Below are 23,867 nucleotides of genomic sequence, written 5' to 3'. Positions count from 1 at the left end.
TTCCCTCACCCTTGCTCTGGAAGGGGTCTTCTGAGGACAGACAGCTCTGTAGCTCAGAGCTCACAGCATAGGAATGAAACCTTTTAGATATCACGATTCGCTGGGATTTAATGCTAAGGGGGTCCGGCTTGAATTCACCCGCTTAGACACAGCTACTCATCCGTAGCTTGGGTAGAAAAATATTTATTTGTCTTCAAACTTGTGTTGCGTTCTGGGTTCGTTGACTTTTTAGATCTTGGCTGCAGCTTGGGTCACGTAGTCTTCCCTGGAAATTCTTTACTCACAGGTTTTATGGGTCAGAAGTGTGCATTACCGCCTTTAGGGCAATTCTCTGAGCATACCAAGTTAAGAGGGAAAGGTCTAGATTTTAATTAAATCCAATTTTAGACAACTAACTTCCCATTTCATCTTCCCCAAAACATTCTCTTTGATTTGGATATTTTCCATACAACGTACAATGTGTAAACATCAAACATATACTAGGAAAACTCTTCACGTTACAATGTTTTTGTAATAACGTCATCTATTAACCTTTAATAACAAAACAAAAATGACATACATTTTCATATTCCATCTATCGTCATGACCACCATTGTGCCTGACGGAAACCATTGTTCCAAAGTCTCTTTATTTAATGTTTAATGTTCTGAGGCTGGTTCTCCATAGTAACAGGACAAAGGAATTTGTCCGTGGCCTGAGATTTACCAGGGGCGTGAGGGGTCATAAACTCCCCACATCTTCAGACCCCTAGATCTCTCCTCCTCTGTTGGGGTTAAGAGATAATCTGTAGGGTTGTGGTCTCCTGTAACCGTGACCTGATCAGGACAGTCATGACAGTATTCTACCGTATATAAAAAAATGCTATACTAAGTACTACACATGAACGAGGGATGTTGTGTAGTAGTACTATACATGAATGAGGGACAGTGTGTAGTATAGTATTCTACAGTATACTACAGTTTACTACATAATTCTATAGTAAGTACTGTAGTATGTGGGGATGAGGGGAAGAGTGGTGTGTTCAGCTTGTTCAGTGCCACATATCTCATGTCAGCTCTCATCCTATGGATCAGGTTTTACTGCTATAATTTGGGCATGTAACACATCTCACTGCAAATCCAGATTCCACTGTTAATATTGAATGATGGCTGTGCAGTAGGTCAACATAGTTACTGATAGAAGTCATACAAAACGGGCCTTACTCTGCCTCGATGAAGGAATCGATCGATTGTGTTTCACATATCCACACGCGTATAGGTTCTGGGCTGCATGGGCACGTGCTCATTGATTAATCAATGAAGTCCTGGAAGCAAACGTTTTGCTAGACAAATGACAAATGGCAGCGGGGCTTCACTGTGGCATATTGCTTACAGTCGAATAGGCACTCATATGTAGCATTTTAACATTATTATGTAAGAAACATTGTCTATGGAATGAAATATCAATGATGTGTTTTGGGTCCTTGTCCTGTTGAAAAACAAATGATAGTCCCACTAAGCTCAAACCAGATGGGAAGGCGTATTGCTGCAGAATGTTGTGGTAGCCATGCTGGTTAAAGTGTGCCTTGAAATGGGCCTCCCGAGTGGCACAGCGGTCTAAGGCACTGCATCGCAATGCTAGCTGCGTCACTACAGATCCTGGTTCGATACTGGACCGTGTCGCAGCTGGCCGCGACCAGGAGATTCATGGGGCAGTGCACAATTGGCCCATTGTCGTGCGGATTTTGGGAGGGTTTGGCCTGCCAAGATGTCCTTTTCCAGTCATGCTCTAGCGACTCCTGTGGCGGGCTGGGCGGCGCATGCACGTTGACATGGTCGACAGGTGGACGGTGTTTCCTCCAACACATTGGTGCGGCTGGGTTCCGGGTGAAGCAAGCAAAAAGTCAAGAAGTAGTGTGGCTTGGTGGGTCGTGTTTTGGAGGACACGAAAATTGGGGAGAAAAAAAAATACAAATAAATAAAGTGTGCCTTGAATTCTAAATAAATCACCGACAGTGTCACCAGCAAATCACCCCCACACCACCACACCTCCTCCTCCATGCTTCACGGTGACAACCGCACACACAGAGATCATCTGTTTACCTACTCTGCGTCACACAAAGACATGGCGGTTGGAACCAAAGGACAGATTTCCACCACTCCAATGTCCATTGCTTGTGTTTCTTGGCCCAAGCAAGTCCCTTCTTCCTATTGGTGTCTTTTAGTAGTGATTTCTTTGCACAATTCAATCATGAAGACCTGATTCACACAGTCTCCTCTGAACAGTTGATGTTGAGATGTGTCTGTTACTTGAACTCTGTGAAGTATTTATTTGGGCTGCAATCTGAGGTGCAGTTAATTTTATTAAACTTATCCTCTGCATCAGAGGTAGCTTTGGTTCTTCCTTTCCTGTGGCGGTCCTCATGAGAGCCAGTTTCATCATAGCGCTTGATGGTTTTTGCGACTGCACTTGAAGAAACTTTCAAAGTTCTTGAAATGTTCCATATTGACTGATCTTCTATCACGTTTTAGGAAAATTCCAGATGCAGACAGTGTCGAAGTAACAACAGTTTATTATTAGAACAGGGGGCAGGCAAAACAACACGTCAAGGGTAGGCAGAGGTCAGCAATCCAGATCAGAGTACAAAAGGTACAGAATGGCAGGCATTCTCAGGGTCAGTGCAGGCAGAGGTCAATAATTCAGTGTGGTGTGACAGGGTACAGATCGGCATGCAGGCTCAGGGTCCGGGCTGGCAGAATGGTCAAAACCGGGAAAACTAGGAAAGAGGAACTAGAAACAGACAGGAGCAAGGGGAAAAGTGCTGGTAGGCTTGACGAACAAAACAAACTGGCAACAGGCAAACAGAGAACACAGGTATAAATTCACTGGGGATAATGGGGAAGATGTTCAACACCTGGAAGGGGGTGGAGAAAAGCACAAAGGCAGGTAAAATAGATCAGGGTGTGACACCTTTATGTCTTAAAGTAATGATGAACTGTCGTTCCTCTGCTTATTTGTTCTTGCCCTAATATGGACTTGGTATTTTACTAAATATGGCTATCTTCTGTATACCACGCCTACCTTGTCACAACACAACTGATTGGCTCAAAAGCATTAAGAAGGAAAGAAATTCCACAAATTAACTTGTTAACACCTGTTAATTGAAATGCATTCCAGGTGACTACCACATGAAGCTGGTTGAGAGAATGCCAAGAGTGTGCAAAGCTGTCATCAAGGTAAAGGATGGCTACTTTGACGAATCTCAAATATAAAATATATTTGTTTAACACTTTTTGGGGTTCTACATGATTCCATATGTGTTATTTCATAGTTTTGATGTCTTCACTATTATTCTACAATGTAGAAAATAGTAAAAATAAAGAAAAATCCTTGAAGGAGTAGGGGTGTACAAACTTTTGACTCGTACTGTATATGAAGTGTAACATTGAGATGCAAACTCAACATTGAATACATTTCAACTCTATATCTGAAATGGTACAGAAGACCATAACCATGTGTGTCAGGTGTATACTTTTATTTCAAAGTAGATTTGTTTCAAGACTACCCAGGAACACTCTGTGTGGCCCTGATTTAGCCCACTGCAGTAAAAGGTTAATTTGCCTTAGTGAGGCTGAAACCAAGGGTCACAGGTTGAGAGCCAAGTGATACGATCCTCATGGCATATGTCTTCGAAAAAAAACTCACTTTATTTACAGAAAGCCAAAGTGTGCTGCTGATTCCTAGACCCCCCCCCCCCCCCCCCCAAAAAAAAAATACCATTCATAAAAATTTGGCAGTCAATCAGAAAGATAGTGCCGAGCATCTGCTATCATCACCAGGTTTCCTTGACCCAAACAATGCTCTCTCTCTCTATCTCCTTTTCTTTCTCTCTCTTCTGCTCACACTATCTCTCTTTCTCTCTCTTCCGCTATATCTCTCTTCTCTCTATAACAATGTGAAAATAGTTGAAGTATGAAATGGAAATTAAATAAACAGATAAATATAGGTTATACAATGGTGTTTGTGCTCCACTGGTTGCCCTTTTCTTGTGGCAACAGGTCACAAATCTTGCTACAGTGATAGCACACTGTAGTATTTCACCTAATAGATATGGGAGTTTATCAAGATTGGATTTGTTTTCAAATTCTTTGTGGGTCTGTGTAATCTGTGGGAAATGTCTGTCTCTGATATGGTCATACAGTTTTCAGGAGGATAGGTAGTGCAGCTTGGTTTCCACCTCATTTTGTGGGCAGTGGGAACATAGCCTGTTTACTCTTGAGAGACAGGTCTGCCGATGCAAGGCAATACCATCTGAGTCTGTACATAGTCAATGCTTTCCTTAATGTTGCGTATTCTGCTACTTTGTGCTCTCTGTTTAGGGCCAAATAACATTCTAGTTTTCTATGTTTAAAAAATATATATTTCTTTCCAGTATAGCCAATTGATCTTTTAGTTTTTCATGATTTGGTTGGGTCTAATTGTGTTGCTGTCCTGGGGCTCTGTGGGGTTTATTTTTGTTTGTGAGCAGAGTCCCCGTACCAGCTGGCAGAGGGGACTCTTCTCCAGGTTCATCTCTCTGTAGGTGAGGGCTTTGTTATGGTTTAAGAATCACTTATTTTTATGTGTTTGTAGAATTGAATGGCTATTTGATTAAACTTCTTCGGGATCGGTATCCTGTCCACGGGACGGTTGAGCTAACGTTGGCTAATGTGATTAGCATAAGGTTGTAAGTAACAAGAACATTTCCCAGGACATAGACATATCTGATATTGGCAGAAAGTTTAAATTCTTGTTAATCTAACTGTGCTGTCCAATTTACAGTAGCTTTTACAGTGAAAGAATACCATGCTATTGTTTGAGGAGAGTGCACAGTTTTGAACATGAAAAGTTATTAATAAAAAAAAATGGCACATTTGTGCAGTCTTTGTGCATGCCATGGTTCATTGGATCAGTCTAAAACTTTGCAGCTGGGCTGGAATAATACATTATGGCCTTATGTTTGCATTTCAAATATGATGGTACAAAAAAAATACAAAAGAACGGTTGTTTTTTTACCCGATCTATTGTGTTATATTCTTGCCTTGTCTCTCAGATCGTTCACAGCTTTGTGTAAGTTACCTGAGGTGCGGATGTTTAGGCTGAGGTAGGTATTGTGTTTTGTGTGCTCTAGGGCAACAATGTCTAGGTGAAATTTGTATTTATGGTTATGGCAAATGGAATTTTTTCAAAACACATTATTTTTGTCTTACTGAAATTAGCTGTCAGAGCCCAAGTCTGACAGAATCTGTGCTGATGATCTAGGTGCTGCTGTAGTCCCTCCATGGTTGGGGACAGAGGCACCAGATCGTCAGCCGTCACGACTTCTGCCGAAGCCGGGCCCTCTCCTTGTTCAGGCGGCGTTCTAGCCATCGCCGATCCACTTTTCATTTTCCATTTGTTTTGTCTTTGTCTTACACACCTGGTTTCAATCCCCCAATTATTTGTTCATTATTTAACCCTCTGTTCCCCCATGTTTGTTTGTGAGTAATTGTTTATATGTAATTTGGTCCGTTATGTGGGCTCGCTTTATTGTATTGTATTTGTCTATTTTTGAGTAAATTACGTTTATTTACTCAAATCTGCTGTCCTGCGCCTGACTCCTCTACACAAGCTACACACAGACCTCATTACAGAATTATTCACCAAGAATGGAGTCAGCAGGAGCAGACGCCCACCTGTGGCGATAGAGGAGTGCGTCCAGCAGCACGCGACCATATTGCAACGTCTGGGCACCGCCATGGATCGCGTGCTGCAGACGATGAGTCGTTGGGAGAGAGGAGGAGGTCGTCCAGCGCCGCCACCAGCCCCACTTCAGCAGGCCCCACTGTCCACCCCTCCTTCACCCGGTCCCAGCGGGATTCGGCTTGCGCTCCTGAGGGAGCATGTCCGCCCTTGTCTCCTGCCTCTCAGGCAAAGCCCTGGAGTGGGCCAACGCTGTATGGAGTGAAGGAGACGCGGCGTTGGACCATTACGCAGAGTTCACCCACCGCTTTCGGGCAGTTTTCGGCCTGAAGGTCGAGCGGCGGGTGAACATCTGTTCCACCTGAGGCAGGGGATGAGGAGCGCGCAGGAATTCGCTTTGGAATAACATTCATATATGTTGAAGAGTGTGGGGCTCAACCTGCATCCCTGTCTCACACCACGGCTCTGAGGAAAGAAATCTGTGTGTTTTTTGCCCATTTTATCCGCACACTTGTTGTTTGTTTACATGGATTTTATAATGTTATATGGTTTCCCCCCCAACACCGCTTTCCCCTACCATCAATTTATATAGCAGACCCTCATGCCAAATTAAGTCAAAAGCTTTTTTGAAATTAAAAAAACGTATGCTTTGGTTTGTTTGTTGGTCAATAAAGGTGTGCAGGGCAAGTTTGGGATCTGTAGTACGGTCATTTGGTATAAAGCCAGTTTGACATTTGCTCAGGACATTGTTTTTACAGAGGAAATGTAGGAGTCTCCTGTTAATAATGATAATGCAGAGGATTTTCCCAAGGTTACATATCCCATGGTAGTTATTGGGGTCGAATGTGTCTCCACTTTTGTGGATTGGGGTTATCAGTATTGGGGAAGATAACAGAGCTGAGGATGATGTTAAAGAGTTTAAGGATAGCCAATTGGAATTCGTGGTCTCTATATTTTATAATTTAATTTAGGATACTATCAACCTCACAGGCCTTTTTGGGTTGAAGGGTTTGCATTTTGTCCTATAGTTCATTCAAGGTAATTGGAGAATCCAGTGGGTTCTGGTAGTCTTTAATAGTTTATTCTAAGATTTGTATTTGTTAATGTATATGTTTTGTCTGTTTGTTCTTTGTTATAGGGCCTACAAGGTAGGACATGGGGTTTATCCATACATCTCTATTTTGGATAGATAGCTCTTTATGTTGTTGTTTGTTTAATGTGTTCCAATTTTCCTAGAAGTCGTTAGATTCTATGGATTCTTCAATTACATTGGGCTGATTTATGATGTGCTGTTCATCATTTTTCTCTTCGTGTATTTCTGTACTGTTTAATTGTTTTGCCATAGGCTCAGGTTTTCTGGGTCTTTGTGTTTTTGGTTGGATAGGTTCCTCAATTCCTTTTTTAAGTTTTTGCTTTCTTCATAAAACCATTTATCATTGTTGTTAATTTTCTTTGGTTGTCTAATGACATTTTTATTTATTTTGGTATTTGGTATTTTGTTAGGATCCCCATTAGCTGTTGCAAAAGCAGCAGGAAGAAAATTATTGTAGAAACAGTTTGAATTTCTTGGCTAATTGTTTTTTTGTTAGGTTTCTATGATACTTTCCTCGCATCTATAGTATCTCCACTGCTCTTTCTCTCTTTTTCTCTCTCTGTTTCCCACTCTCTCTTCTCCTATCTCTCCCTTTTCTCTTTTGCTGTCTCTCTCTCTCTCTCTCTCTCTCTCTCTTCCCCATCTCTATATTTTGCTCTCCCTCTTCTGCTCTCCCTCTCGCTTCTGATCTTTCTCACTCTTCTTCTATCTCTTCTGCTCTCTCTCTTCCCCTCCCTCTATCTCTTCTACTCTCTCTCTTCCACTCGCTCTCCCTCTCTCTTCTGCTCTCTCTCTTCCCCTCCCTCTCCCTCTATCTCTTCTGCTCTATCTCTCTCTCTCTATCTCTCTCTCTCTCTCTCTCTCTCTACTGCTGTCTCTCTCTCTTGCTTACAGACAGTCACATTGTCTGTTTCATAACTTCAGAATGCGATTAAGCCTAATTAGTCTTCAATTATTCCAATGTCTGTGACTCATACATCAATGAAACCACTAGTGGTGTAGACACATAGACAGGAGGCATCATTCCGCATGGGGATTTTTCACATCAAACTTCCATTGTATCCAGAAACAGAAAATATATTGAAGGTGAACAGAAGCGCATCTAGACACTGAGGAGAAGAGTATTGGATTAAGTTGGTTCCAATTTAATGAAACTTTAAGAGAGGAAGTTTGGGGACATGGTTTGGGGTTGAGGGAGGTCATATTTGTTCAGTTTTTAATTTAACATTGGATTTGATTACCTTAACCAGACGGTCATGTCTAGGCAAATGTATGGTCCACTGCACTCTCAAGGTGAACACTGCTGTGTCAGAGATTGACAGCACTGCAAATTGGCAATATCTGACTAGTACTTTTAACTGCAACAACCGTGATTACAACAAAACTGAGTTAACTCACCTGTCCTCTATTCATTCTCCTGTACTCTGATTAAAGCAGTTATGACATGACATGGTAGTTGTGATTGTATCCTCTTTTTTCTGTCGTGGAAAATGTTGAATGAATTGTGTTTTGGGAATCGTATTCTGTCATGGGAATTGCCGAATGAATTGTGTCATGGAAATTGTAGATAAATCAGCCAAATAATTTATGAATACATCACAAAACTTTGATGGCACTTTAAAGATGAAATGGACTTCATGTTGTGCTTTTTTGACAGGTACCACCTCCAAGCATGTGGTGATGCTGGCAGGCAACACGGCCAAACATGGCCTCCGCTGCAAAGCCTGCAAGATGAGCATCCACCACAAGTGTGAGAAAGGAGTGGGATCTCAACGCTGCCAAGGCAAGCTGGTAAGAGCCTGAACATCATCACATAATTAAATATAGAACAAAGGTATTATATATATACTGTATCTCTATGGACATCATCACCGATGTCACCATTAGTGTCGTCATCAATGTCATCATCAATGACATCGTCACCGTCATCATCCATAGAGTTACATTGATATTCTATCACTGTCATTGTCATCAGTGTCATCAGTGTTCTCCCCAGCTAACCAGAGAATGTATAGAAAATGTTGTATTAACATCATCGGTGCCATCAAGCTCCCTTCGTGCCTACAGTATTTCTCCCCGTATTAAACATTAATCCAAGGTCATTAGGTCTGGCCTCGAGGAATCTTTTTATTACATTGGAATATACTGAAGTGCTTATATGCCATTCTGTTAGAAGTACACCATGGCGATTACAGCCTGTTGCTTAGTATAATTCACGGATATTTGTCTCAACTGTCCCACCAGAATACCAGATTAAAGCTGTGATGCGGAACATATTGTGCAGCGAGGCAGGACTCCACAGAGGTTAATGTACTCATCACAAAGACATGGAAGGTAGATTAGTAATGTGGCACTGCAATTACAGAATTGAATAATCATGGTGGTGCTGAAAGTCCACTGCCACAGGAGTCAATAAGCAGCTCATAAAAAAGGTGATATAATACTAGAAAAAGAAGAACACGTTATTGTCCATTATCTGAAATATCCATATTTCTGACTGGGTCGAACTTACACTTTCTTAGCTTGTATTGTGTCCTCCCATTATCAGACAATTCCATTGTGTACAGTGTGATTCATCACTCTCCCTCATTTATCTCAGTATGTGAACTGTGAGCTTGCATTTTAATGAGGGGGGGGGGGGGGGGGGGGGGGGCTGGTTGCAGAGAATGCCAAGACCAATCTGTCATTTCGCTGTTGTCCAATGTACTCTGGGGAACTGGCAGTCACGACTGTACTGGGGCTTTTTAGTCATTCACACCGAATCACACGTCCCACGCGGAAAATATATAGCGTGTGCGGTTTCGTCATGTGTGATTCCCATTTGCTTGGCTCTCCAGTGACTTACTCCTCCAGAGTCCAGGTGCCCCTGGCCTGAATGGGAGGGAATGAACTGGGATTGACAGGGAATCATTGGGGATAACTGGACATTACCGAGCTGAAATAAAGAACTGGCCAGGAATGGGTGGGATTGAACAGGGGTGATCAGGATTGACTTTGGGTTTAGTGAACCTTGTGTACCGTGACCATGAGACTGCTCAGGATACAGGAAGACAAGTGTTCCCTTTGCCTTCCATTTTCCTTTTTCCATGAGCTGCCTAATGCATTGAGGATGAGGCTCATGGAGATAGGGATCAGCTTTCAGGAGTGGAAAATGAGGTTGAGGGGTCAAGCATAAAAAGAGAATATACTCCCAGTTGGGCTCGCCTCTAAATTAAGGTTTCTCAAAATGTGGCAGGTTGTATTTCTTCAACCCTGCTTATTTCTCTTGGCAAGAGAATTTGGTCAGAGAAAAAAGAGAGTACATGAAACCAAATATATATCATAATGTGTTGTTTGAGTTGAAGATCAAAATATTACACCATGACATCTCATAACAGAGAAACAGGGACTAGATTAGATTAGACATAGTCATATGAAATGGCCACTTACATACTACAGCTGAAATAATCATCTTTCTTAGTATTTCAGTCAATATGGCTGCGTTTACACAGGCAGCCCAATTCTGACCAATTCGTTTTGTTTTTTAGATCAGAATACGGCTGTGTAAACACAGCCTATAATATTCACACTGTAGGTATAGGCTATCCTACCAATATGTGTACTGTATGACAGTCAGTGAAAACATACATCCTTTTATATTTCCCAAACAGTTAACATGACTATCACAACGATAATTCCACACTTTTGACCAGTGACCATTCAAACTGGATTCAAACCTCCATGTTATTTCAGTAGATGAGTTTCAGTCGTCTCATGCATCAACCAGACAACCTTTTCATTAAGGAGCTTGCCTCTGTCAGGGCCTGACATTGGGTGGCACTTCAGAGGTGCTTATAAAGTTCAAGAGTTGCTTCTTTTACCTTCTCATTACCAGCCGCGGCACATTGAGAATTAATCAAGGCAGATTACACATGCAGATTGCCTGAACCCACGGTTGATTATACAAAATTTAATCAAACAGAAATGCGTCTTTTTTGTACAGTTGAGGCATAGTGTCTGTGCTTATTGCAGGAATAGTGGCTGCCAAACACCTAAACACAATAAGTTGATTTCATTGTCAGTTAATACCCGATTTTGAAATGACCTTTCACTGTATATGATACCAAGGTGAATCTGTCCTTGTTTTGATAAGCTTAGTATGTGATAAACACCTAAAGATGTAGGATCTTAATTTGAGCCAGTTCGCTACAGCAGGAAAATAATCCTGCGGCCACAGGAAATGTGAATTATTATGTGGATTATAAGTAATAGAAAATCAAGTCTAAAATGTCAAAGTGGAAATTACAAACTTCAGAAGCCTTTTTTTAAACCTCAAATACACACTTTTAAAATGTATTGCATTGCAGAACAGTTATCATGCAACAGGATGATCAAAATAAGATCCTACATCTGTAGTTTAATTATTCTACCTACTTGTCTTGTCATGTATTGCACTGACGTTACCATCCTTGCCTAAGATAATTACTATTTCTTGGGCAAGAAACTGAAATTCTGAAAATGGAGGCCATCCACTGTAATTTTTCTGGATGTATGAATGACATCTCTGATGGAAAATATTGATTGTATGGGAGAAGGTAACACAGAAACGTCATGGTTAGATACTGTGCCTTCTTAAAGTATTCATACCCCTTGACTTTTTCCACATTTTGCTATGTTACAAATGTATTAAATACATTTTTTCCCTCATCAATCTACACACAATACCCCATAATGACAAAGCAAAAACAGGTTAGATATTTTTACTAATTTATAAAAAATAAAAATGGAAATATCACATTTACATAAGTATTCAGACCCTTCACTCAGTATTTTGTTGAAGCACCTTTGGCAACGATTACAGCCTCAAGTCTTCTTGAGCTCGGCACACCTGGCAAACATATATTGGCACACCTGTATTTGGGAGTTTCTCAAATTTTTCTCTGCAGATCCTCTCAAGCTCTTTTAGGTTGGATGGGGAGCGTTGCTGCACAGCTATTTTCAGGTCTCTCCAGAGATGTTCGATCGGGTTCAAGTCCGGGCTCTGGCTGGGCCACTCAAGGACATTCAGAGACTTGTCCCGAAGCCACTCCTGAGTTGTCTTGGCTGTGTGCTTAGGGTCGTTGTCTTGTTGGAAGGTGAACCTTCGCCCCAGTCTGAGGTCTCTCTGAACTTTGCTCCGTTCATCTTTTCCTCGATCCTGACTATTCTCCCAGTCCCTGCCGCTGAAAAACATCCCCACAGCATGATGCTGCCACCACCATGCTTCACCGTAGGGATGGTGCCAGGTTTCCTCCAGACTTGACATTCAGGCCAACGAGTTCAATCTTGGTTTTATCAGATCAGAAATCTTGGTTCTCATGGTCTGACAGTCTTTAGGTGCCTTTTGGCAAACTCCAAGCAGGCTGTCATGTTCCTTTTTTACTGAGGAGTGGCTTCCATCTGGCCACTCTACCATAAAGACCTGATTGGTGGAGTGGTTGTCCTTCTGGAAGGTTCACCCATCTCCACAGAGAAACTCTAGAGCTCTGTTAGAGGGACCATCGGGCTCTTAATCACCTCACTCACCAAGGCCCTTATCCCCGATTGCTCAGTTTGGCCGGGCGGCCAGCTCTAGGAAGACTCATGGTGGTTCCAAACTTCTTCCATTTAAGAATGATGGAGGCCACTGTGTTCTTGGGGACCTTCAATGTTGCAGACATTTTTTAGTACCCTTCCCCAGATCTGTGCCTCGACACAATCCTGTCTTGGAGGTCTATGGACAATTCCTTTGACCTTATTGCTTGTTTTTTTGCTCTGACATGCAATGTCAACTGTGGGACCTTATATAGACAGGTGTGAGCCTTTCTAAATCATGTCAAATCAATTGAATTTGCCACAGGTGGACTACAAATACAGAAACATCTCAAGGATGATCAATGGAAACAGGATGCACCTGAGCTCAATTTTGAGTCTCATAGCAAAGGGTCTGAATAAGGTATTTCTGTTTATTTTTATTTTTATACATTTGCAACAATTTCTAAAAACCTGTTTTTGCTTAGTCATTATGGGTTATTGTGAATTGCTGAGGATTTGTATTTATTTCATACATTTTAGAATAAGGCTGTAACGTAACAAAATGTGTAAAAAGTCAAGGGGTCTGAATACATTCCGAAGGCACTGTAGATGATAGACGTGTCCTTGTTTGCACTTGGTACGTGAGGAATGGGACGGATCATAACAGCACAAGGACTGGTAAACATCCTGTTAATGACTCTGGAACTGTATTCAAAAAGTGTCTCAGAGTAGAGTAGTAAATCTAGGATCAGGTCCCCCATCTAATTCATCACGTTCTAAAAGGCAAAAAACTGATCCGAGACCAGCACTCCTCCTCTGAGACTATGTGGATATGGGACCAGAAATCTGCAGTGTGGCAGTCTGTCAACTGAGCTGTACTAACTGTACACAAACTAGTCAAAGTAACAGAATTGATGCTGGACTAATCTAGCCACGTAGGTATGGGCGGGACCGGGTGGACCCGGGATATCAGACTGAGCTATTTTTTTTGAATGCTCTCTACTTGTCAGTGTTCCAAATGAGACATTTTTTGTATTTTTACCTAAACACCATCAGATATAATTTATAGCAAGAAGTGCACTGGAATGACATTAACTTTCAGGGAATGGGTTGGCAAAAAATAACTAACTGAAAACCACACCTCCAAAAGGCCACGAATATGACCACATTAAGGCATATGTCACTGTGTTTCTATGGCTATATGCACCACAACACTGCTTATTTCATTATTTTCATTTAGCAGACATAGCAGCTCATAATCCAGTGCCATTATCACAGTCAACACACCTACAGTGCTTTCTGACAGTATTCAGACCCCTTGACTTTTCCCATATTTTGTTATGTTACAGCCTTAATCTAAAATGGATAGTACAAATAAAAAATCCTCAGCAATCTACACACAATACCCCATAATGACAAAGCAAAAACAGGTTTTTAGACATTTTAGCAAATGTATTAAAATAAAAAAATGAAAAACCTTATTTACATAACTATTCAGACCCTTTGCTATGAGACTCGAAATTGAGTTCAGGTGCATCCTGTTTCCATTGATCATCCTTGATGTTTCTACAACTTGATTGGAGTCCACCTGTGGTAAATTCAATTGATTGGACATGATTTGGAAAGGCACACACCTGTCTATATAAGGTCCCACATTTGACAGCCCAAGTCAGGGCAAAAACTAAGCCATGGGGTCGAGGGGAATTGGCCGTAGAGCTCTGAGACAGGATTGCATCGAGGCACAGATCTTTGGAAGGGTATCAAAACATTGAAGGTTTGGTACCACCAAGACTCTTCCTTGGGCTGGCCGCCCAGGCAAACTGAGCAATCGGTGGAGAAGGGCCTTGGTGAGGAAGGTGACCAAGAACCCGATGGTCACTCTGACAGAGCTCTATAGTTCCTCTGTGGAGATGGGAGAACCTTCCGAATGGACAACCATCTCTACAGCACTCCACCAATCAGGCCTTTATGGTAGTGGCCAGACAGAAGCCACTCCTCAGTAAAAGGCACATGACAGCCTGTTTGGAGTTTGCCAGACGGCACCTAAAGACTCACAGACCATGAGAAGCAAGATTCTCTGGTCTGATGAAATTAAGATTGAACCCTTTGGCCTGAATGCCAAGTGTCACTTCTGGAGGAAACCACGGTGAAGCATGGTGGTGGCAGCATCATGCTGTGGGGATGTTTTTCAGCGGCAGGGACTGGGAAACCACTTTTAGGAAAAGTTGAACAGAGCAAAGTACAGAGGGATCCTTGATGAAAACCTTCTCCAGAGCACTCAGGACCTCAGCCTGGGGCGACGGTTCACATTCTAACAAGACAACGAAGGATTGGCTTCGGGACAAGTCTTGGAATGTCCTTTAGTGGCCTAGCCAGAGCCTGAGCTTGAACCCGATTGAACATCTCTGGAGAGACCTGAAAATAGCTGTGCAGCAACGCTCCCCACCCAAAAGCTCCCCTTCCTTGTTCCCCATCCTGATACCTTTTTTTTTCTTCCCTTATAAAAATAAATAAATAAATAAGGTATCACAACAAAAGAAATAGAGGCAGTTGGTACATCTGTAAAAGCCACAATTGAAAAGAACCAAGACAAAAAAAGAAGATATTTGCAAAAGGAGTAGAGAAAACATGAAAACACACAATATGAAGTCCTTAAAAATAAAACAGGCTCATATCGCGATCCCTTCATCCGCACAAAACAAAAACATTACTCGTTGACTATAGTACTGATGTCATCTAGTTCTTAAGAAAAGGATTTCTTCCCATCCGCTCCCCATCCTGAAAGGATCTGCAGAGAATAATTGGAGAAACTCCCCAAATACAGGTCTGCCAAGCTTGTAGCGTCATACCCAAGAAGACTTGAGGCTGTAATCACTGCCGAAGGTCCTTCAACAAAGTTCTGTATGTGAATGAGTGTGAATACTTATATATATGTGATATCAGTTTTTTTTGTAAAAATTAGCATAATTTTAAAAATCATGTTTTTGCTTTGTCAGTATGGGTTTTATTTGTAGATTGATTATGATTTAAAGAAAATACATTTTAGAATAAGGCTTTACTTTCCGGAGGGACTGTATGTTCTAGCTTTAGTTAGGTTTAAAATTGCAGCATTTTATCTCAGCCTCATGGCAAAATGTGTAGAATAGCAGAAAATTTGCTTTAAAACATATATTATTTTGGGCCCACACACATTTCTCCAGGCCCACCCACCAATGTATTTCTGCTTACCCTACAGGACTAATCTGATCCTGTTCCAGATGCACATCTTCACTCAACCCTCATCAAGCTATTTTTTATTTACACATTGTTTAATATTGTTTAGCATGGCTGAGGCAGGGAGAGTGATCAGCAGTTGGTGATCACAGAGAGGTCTATAATGCTAAATGGCTTTTAACCAGTTGTTCTGGCTTGGGATATGTCTAAAATGTCTCCTCTGCTTTAGCCAGCTTGTTGTTGTCTCACCAAACAATGATGTTGTGTTGTTGTAAACAGAAACAAACCCCGACTAGAGTACAGTATAGTGCATGTGGAAACTAATAGAGAAATTAGGTTATGTATTTTGGTGTGCTGCACTGCCTGTTGATGTATTGATCCCTCACTCACTATGAGGTTCCTGCCCTCCATCCATCCTTCCCTCCCTTCCTACCTCCCTTCTCTTTCCCCCTCCACAGCCAAAGGGCTTTCGAAGGTACTACAGCTCCCCACTGCTGATAACGGAGCAATTTGGCTGCATCAAAGAAGTCATGCCCATTGGTAAGCACGCTTTCTGTCCCTTTGCCTTACAATACTCTAGAGATAAAGAAATGTCATTACAAACCAAGGTGCATGAACGGTGGAGAAAACTGAAGATGAGAAGACACTCAGCAATCCTTTATAAGACAATGGAAGTTTGCTTAAAAATATATAGATTTTATTGTTGAAAGCAATGTGAGACAAGCCAAAGCGATTTATATAGGCCTGCCTTTCAAAATGTCAATGCACTTACAGTAAATTGATGCACAACTAGATTGTCCTTGTCTGGCTGATTTGACTGACATGAGCTTCTCTTCTCTGGTGTCTCTCCCCAGCTTGTGGCAGTAAAGTGGACCCTGTGTATGAAGCTCTCCGGTTTGGGACCTCTCTGGCACAGAGGGACAAGAGGGCCAGTGTCTCCGAGTCCCCCCACAGGAACTCTGTAAGAACAACAACACAATCTATTACAGTTCAGTCGAGTAAAGGTTTAAGTGAATGACAAAAGAGACAGAATACAATATGGCATTTTATTGTTGGTGGTGGTGGGCAGGTAGAAGGTCATTGGAAGACTTGCTGCAACAGGTGTGACACACAAGGTTTGAGGTGACAAACAGGTGACAAACAGTACCAGTCAAAAGTTTGGACAGACCTACTCATTCAAGGATTTTTCTTTATTTTGACTATTTAGAATAATAGTGAAGACATCAAAACTATGAAATAACACATATTGAATCATGTAGTAACCAAAAAAAGAGTTAAACAGATCAAAATATATTTTATTTTTGAGATTCTTCAAAGTATCCACCTGTAATCGGCCTGTGTGTAGCTGGTGTGGAGGAGTCAGGCCTCCATACCAGGCCTCCACTCCTCCTCCTCTCTCCCAACGATCCATCGTCTGCAGCACGCGATCCATGGTGGTGCCCAGACGTTGCAACATGGTCACGTGCTGCTGGATGCTCTCCTCTACCGTCACAGGGAGGGCGTCTGCTCCTGCTGACTCCATTCGTAGGTGAGTGATTCTGTAATCGGCTTGTGTGTAGCTGGTGTGGAGGAGTCAGGCGCAGGACAGCAGATATGAGTAATGAACGTACTTTACTCAAGAATTCAAATATATACAACACAAAAACTAGCCCACAATAACAGACCATATACATACAAACAATCACTCTCAAAAAAACATGGGGGAACAAAGGGTTAAATAATGAACAAGTAGTTGGGGGATTGATACCAGGTGTGTAAAACAAAGACAAAACAAATGGAAAATGAAAAGTAAATTGGCGATGGCTAGAACGCCGGTGACGTCGACCGCAGAACGCCGCCCGAACAAGGAGTGGGACCGACTTTAGCGGAAGTTGTGACAGTACCCCCCCTTGATACGCGGCTCCAGCAGCGCGCCAACACCGACCTCGGGGACGACCAGGAGGACGAGGACGCAGGGTGTCCGCGTGGAGACGGTGGAACTCCCGCAGCAACGACGGGTACAGGACATCCTCCACCGGCACCCAGCATCTCTCCTCCGGACCGTACCCCTCCCACTCCACAAGGTACTGAAGGCTCCTTGCCCAATGCCTCGAGTCCAGGATGGCTCGAACAGCATACGCCGGGGCCCCCTCAATGTCCAGAGGGGGTGGAGGAACGTCCCGCACCTCAGACTCCTGGAGTGGACCAGCCACCACCGGCCTGAGGAGATACACATGGAATGAGGGATGAATACGGTAATCTGGGGGAAGCTGTAAACTGTAGTATACCTCGTTTAGTCTCCTCAGGACTTTGAATGGCGCCACAAACCGCAGACCCAGCTTCCGGCAGGGCAGGCGGAGGGGCAGGTTTCGGGTCGAACACCGGGGCCTCACTGCGGTGGCGGTCGGCGCTTGCCTTCTGCCGCCTCACGGCCCGTCGCAGGTGCATATGAGCAGCATCCCAGGTCTCCTCTGAGCGCTTAAACCATTCGTCCACCGCAGGAGCTTCGATCCGGCTCTGATGCAAAGGTGCCAGAACTGGATGATACCTCAGTACGCACTGGAAGGGGAAGAGATTAGTGGAGGAGTGGCGGAGTGAGTTTTGGGCCATCTCTGCCCAGGGGATGAACGCCGCCCACTCCCCCGGCCGGGCCTGGCAATATGACCGCAGAAACCTACCCACATCCTGGTTTACTCTCTCCAACTGCCCGTTACTCTCGGGGTGAAAACCAGAGGTGAGGCTGATCGAGATCCCCAGACGTTCCATGAACGCCCTCCATACTCTGAACGTGAACTGGGAACCCCGATCAGAGACTATGTCCTCAGGCACCCCGTGGTGCCGGAAGATGTGAGTGAACAGGGCCTCCGCTGTCTGTAGGGCCGTAGGGAGACCGGGCAAAGGGAGGAGACAGCAGGACTTAGAAAACCGATCCACAACGACCAGGATCGTGGTGTTGCCCTGTGAGGGAGGAAGATCCGTCAGGAAGTCCACTGGCAGGTGCGACCACGGCCATTGTGGAACGGGTAGGGCTGGTAACTTCCCTCTGGGTAGGTGCCTGGGAGCCTTGCACTGGGCGCACACCGAGCAGGAGGAAACATAAACCCTCACATCCTTAGCCAAGGTGGACCACCAGTACTTCCCACTAAGGCAACGCACCGTCCGCCCGGTGCCAGGATGACCAGAGGAGGGTGACATGTGGGCCCAATAGATCAAACGATCGCGGACAGCAGACGCCTTCACAACAGCCAACAGCTCTCGGTCCCCCACATCATAGATTCGGTCCGCCGGGCTGAGTTTCTTTGAAAAGAAAGCACAGGGGCAGAGCTTTGGTGGTGTGCCAGAGCGCTGAGAGAGCACGGCTCCTATCCCAGCCTCAGACACATCCACCTCCACTATGAATGCCAAAGAGGGATCCGGATGAGCCAGCACGGGAGCCGAGGTAAACAGAGCCTTCAGGTGACCAAAAGCCCTGTCCGTCTAAGCCGACTACTGCAGTCGTACCGATCCCCCCTTCAGCAGTGAGGTAATGGGAGCCGCTACCTGACCAAAACCCCAGATAAACCTCCTGTAGTAGTTGGCAAACCCTAGAAACCGCTGCACTTCCTTTACCGTGGTGGGAGTTGGCCAATTACACACGGCTGAAATGCGGTCACTCTCCATCTCCACCCCTGAAGTGGAAATGCGGTGCCCTAGGAAGGAGACGGACTGTTGGAAAAACAAACATTTCTCAGCCTTGACGTACAGGTCATGCTCCAACAGTCTACCAAGCACCCTGTGCACCAGGGACACATGCTCGGCGCGTGTAGCGGAGTATATCAGAATGTCGTCGATATACACCACTACACCCTGCCCGTGCAGGTCCAGGAAAATTGGCCTAGAAGACTGATGGAGCATTCATCAACCCGTATGGCATGACGAGGTACTCATAGTGCCCTGAGGTGGTACTAAATGGCGTCTTCCACTCGTCCCCCTCCCAGATACACACCAGGTTGTAAGCGGTCCTGAGATCCAATTTTGTGAAGAAGCGAGCCCCGTGCATAGACTCGATCGCACTTGTGGAATGACGATGGCTAGAAGGCCGGTGACGTCGACCGCCGAACGCCGCCCGAACAAGGAGAGGGACCGACTTTGGCGGAAGTCGTGACACCACCTTTTGCCTTGATGACAGCTTTGCACACTCTTGGCATTCTCTCAAACAGTGTTTCTCTCATTTCATTTAACAGGTGTGCCTTGTTAAAAGTTCATTTGTGGAATTTCTTTCCTTCTTAATGCGTTTGAGCCAATCAGTTGTGCTATGACAAGGTAAGGGTGGTTTTCAGAAGATAGGTAAAAGACCAAGTCCAAGACGAGACTGCATGAATTAGGTCTTCATGGTCGAATTGCTGCAAATAATCCACTACCAAAGAACACCAATAATAAGAAGAGGCTGGCTTGGGCCAAGAAACAAGAGCAATGGACATTAGACTGGTGGAAATCTGTCCTTTGGTCTGAGGAGTCCAAATTTGAGATTTTTGGTTCCAACCGCCGTGTCTTTGTAAGACACAGAGTAGGTGAACGGATGATCTCTGGATGTGGGGTTCCCACTGTGAGGCATGGAGGAGGAGGTGTGATGGTGTGGGGGTGCTTTGCTGGTGACACTGTCAGTGATTTATTTAAAATTGAAGGCACACTTAAGGTAGTCAGTCACCTTTGATCATGGCTACTACAGCATTCTGCAGCGATGCGCCATCAAATCTGGTTTGCTCTTAGTGGGACTATCATTTGTTTTTCAGCAGGACAATGACCCAATACACCTCCAGGCTGTGTAAGGGCTATTTGGTTTGGGATGAGTTGGATCGCAGAGTGAATGAAAAGCAGCCAACAAGTGCTCAGCATGTGGGAATTCCTTCGAGACTGTTGGAAAAGCATTCCAGGTGAAGTTGGTTGAAAGAATGCCAATAGTGTACAAAGCTGTCATCAATGCAAAGGGTGGCTCCTTTGAAGAATCTCAAATATACTTTATAATATATTTTGATTTGTTTGAAACTTTTTTGGTTCTACATGATTCCTTATGTGTTATTTCATAATTTTGATGTCTTCACTATTATTCTTCAATGTCAAACTTTTGACTGATACTGTATAAATACTAATTTATTTTACCTTTATTTAACTAGGCAAGTCAGTTAAGAACAAATTCTTATTTTCAATGACGGCCTAGGAACAGTAGGTTAACTGCCTGTTCAGGGGCAGATCGACAGATTTGTACCTTGTCAGCTCGGGGATTTGAACTTGCCCTGCCGCCCCAATACACTAGATGTATGCCCATTGGTTGAAAGAAAGGAAAGGGATTATTGCACAAGTGAACTGATAGGTTAATCAGCCAGCGTGGTGGAATTACCTTAGTGTGTCATGCTCATAGGCTGAAGTTTGGTGAATGACATTCCGCATGCTTAATAATAGTAAAGGATGAGTCCAGACATGACCATATGCTTATTATGACACGACCATATAAATACCTCATATGCTGATGAGTAACTACACTGAACTGAAAATATAAACGCAACATATAAAGTGTTGGTCCCATGTTTCATGAGCTCCATACTCACAAAAAGCTTATTTCGCTAAAATTTTTACATCCCTGTTCGTGAGCATTTCTCCTTTGCCAAGATAATCCATCCAACTGACAGCTGTGTCATTATACAGGAGCACCATGTGCTGGAGACAATGAAAGTGTAAAATGTGCAGTTTTGTCACACAACACAATGCAACAGATGCAATTAGCAGGAATGTCCACCAGAGCTGTTGCCAAAGAATTGAATGTTAATTTCTCTACCATAAGCTGCCTCCAATGTCATTTTAGAGAATTTGGCATTATATCCAACCAGCTTCACAAACACAGACCACGTGTAACCACACCAGCCCAGGATTTCCACATCCGGCTTCTTCACCTGAGTCAGTAAATTTATTTGAGTATTTGATCATCGCTGTTATGCTATAGATACGTTTCAACACAGATCCAAATTGTGCCTGTACGGGATTGAGAAACTGTAATGAAACTACCTCATTAGCAATTCACCACCTGACTGTCATTTAAGAAACTACCCCATCAGCAATTCCCCACCTGACTGTCATTTAAGAAACTACCCCATCAGCAACGTATAGAGATTAAGAACGAAATAAACTAATGGCTATGTGGTTCCAGTGGTTAGGCTACTAATATAATGGCCATTAAGCAGGTGATTTCAAAGTGTTTATAACATGTTGTTCTGTTTTTTGGTTTTACTTCTCTTTCGTCTTTGCTTACTGTGAATGAATGAGTGTCGGAATGTAGGGGCGCAGTAGATAAGGGACACTGGCACCCAGGAAACCTGTTGGTGTATCTGTGCTCTGACGCAGTTCTACGGCTGCTGTTTTCCCAGCTTAATTAATTAGAGTTCGATCACTCCTTTTAACCTGGGGGCCTGGATGACGGGTCAAGTGAATACATCATATTCAGCTGGATTAATGGTATAGACGGGAGATTCATGTTAACGTGTGGGCCAAGTGAGCTCTGTCTCTTACTTACAGCAAGGAATGTACAAAAAGGCAAAGTATAGATTGAAAAGCTACAGTCATGGTGTTGTTGTTGTATGCGCATGCCAGCTCTGCCTTGAGTAATGATAGTGTACTGAGATACAGCCACTGTGGTGTAAATATGACCAATAACGGTGTACTCAGATACAGCCACTGTGGTGTAAATATGACCAATAACGGTGTACTCAGACACAGCCACTGTGGTGTAAATATGACCAATAACGGTGTACTCAGATACAGCCACTGTGGTGTAAATATGACCAATAACGGTGTACTCAGATACAGCCACTGTGGTGTAAATATGACCAATAACGGTGTACTCAGACACAGCCACTGTGGTGTAAATATGACCAATAATGATGTACTCAGATACAGCCACTGTGGAATAAATATGACCAGTAACAGTGTACTCAGATACAGCCACAGTGGAGTAAATATACCAGTAAAGGTGTACTCAGATACAGCCACTGTGGTGTACATATACCAGTAAAGGTGTACTCAGATTTGTTATTTTATTAGGATCTCCATTAGCTGTTGCGAAAGCAGCAGCTACTCTTCTTGCGGGCCACACAAAACATGAAACGTGACATAATGCAGAACATTAAAACACAAGAACAGCTCAAGGACAGAACTAGATAAATGTAAAAATGGCACACGTTGTCTACATATCAATACATACACACAAACTATCCAGGTCAAATAGGGGAGAGGCGTTGTGCCGTGAGGTGCTGCTTTATCTGTTTTTTGAAACCAGATTTGCTGTTAATTTGAACAATATGAGATGGAAGGGAGTTCCATGCTATAATTGCTCTATATGATACTGTACGCTTTTTGAACTTCTTCTGGATTTTGGGGCTGTGAAAAGACCCCTGGTGGCATGTCTGGTGGGTGTAGATACATCCACTGTGGAGTAAATATGACCAATAAAGGTAGACTCGGATACAGCCACTGTGGAGTAAATATGACCAATAAAGGTGTACTTGGATACAGACATTGTTGAGTAAATATGACCAATAAAGGTGTACTTGGATACAGACATTGTTGAGTAAATATGACCAATAAAGGTGTACTTGGATACAGACATTGTTGAGTAAATATTACCAATAAAGGAAATCTACTCCAGGAAGAGATGATGATGATGATGATGAGGGGATTGAAATAATTATTCCAGGAGAGATATCTGCTGAGCTTTTAGACAGAGAGGAAGACTCAAAGTGTAAACAATGCAGTCATTGCAAAAGAAAAAGGGAGCACCTCTCTTCTCTTCTCCTCTCTGCAGCTTATCTGTGTAAATCTAATTTAAACTGTATCTGCAGCTTGAATCAGTCCTGGAAATGATGTCTTAAAACTACCAGGGAAGTCCTGCCAGCTACAGCTGCTATTTTTAAGCTGAAGTACCTGGCGCTTAAAAACTAGGACAATGGTTAGCATCAGTGATAGCAGAGGGTAAACTCAGTTCACCCACCTAGTTTGTTTACCAGTACACCCCTGGTAAGGATAAGATAGGATGAACTTTAATGTCCCCGAGGGGAAAATAGTCTTAGACACAGTAGTGCTGCATAGAAAAAAGACACGGTATATTCTACACTCAACATAATACATAAATTGCCCGATAAACTTGTCATACACATTGTACACGTTTCGCATAAGTTACAATGATAATTGGCACCGATTTAGAACATCTGCAGTACTGCTTTGGTGGGTTCATATGTTGTTATGATTCCTTCAACTGTTGCCCAGTCATAATATCAGTCAATGTTTTTGTGCTCCGTTGAGCAGCGTTTGTAAATTCAAGATA

General features: G+C 43.2%; 1 protein-coding gene across 3 annotated transcripts in view; it reads left to right on the top strand.

Annotated features, from left to right (window-relative positions):
• Nucleotides 1-23,867, top strand: part of stac (SH3 and cysteine rich domain) — a 52,425-nt gene that overhangs the window by 13,891 nt on the left and 14,667 nt on the right. For all 3 annotated transcript variants that reach the window (XM_021574740.3, XM_021574738.3, XM_021574741.3), the window contains 3 exons: nucleotides 8,451-8,584; nucleotides 15,997-16,078; nucleotides 16,393-16,499. In XM_021574740.3, the coding sequence (XP_021430415.3) occupies nucleotides 8,451-8,584; nucleotides 15,997-16,078; nucleotides 16,393-16,499 (323 nt within the window). The remainder of the gene's footprint in view (nucleotides 1-8,450; nucleotides 8,585-15,996; nucleotides 16,079-16,392; nucleotides 16,500-23,867) is intronic.

The sequence above is a fragment of the Oncorhynchus mykiss genome, chromosome 19, assembly GCF_057628025.1.
Source record: "Oncorhynchus mykiss isolate SJ-2025 chromosome 19, ASM5762802v1, whole genome shotgun sequence".
In the NCBI taxonomy this organism is placed as follows: domain Eukaryota; kingdom Metazoa; phylum Chordata; class Actinopteri; order Salmoniformes; family Salmonidae; genus Oncorhynchus; species Oncorhynchus mykiss.
Note: the sequence above shows the minus strand (reverse complement) of the source record. Positions and strands in the feature narration are given on the sequence as shown.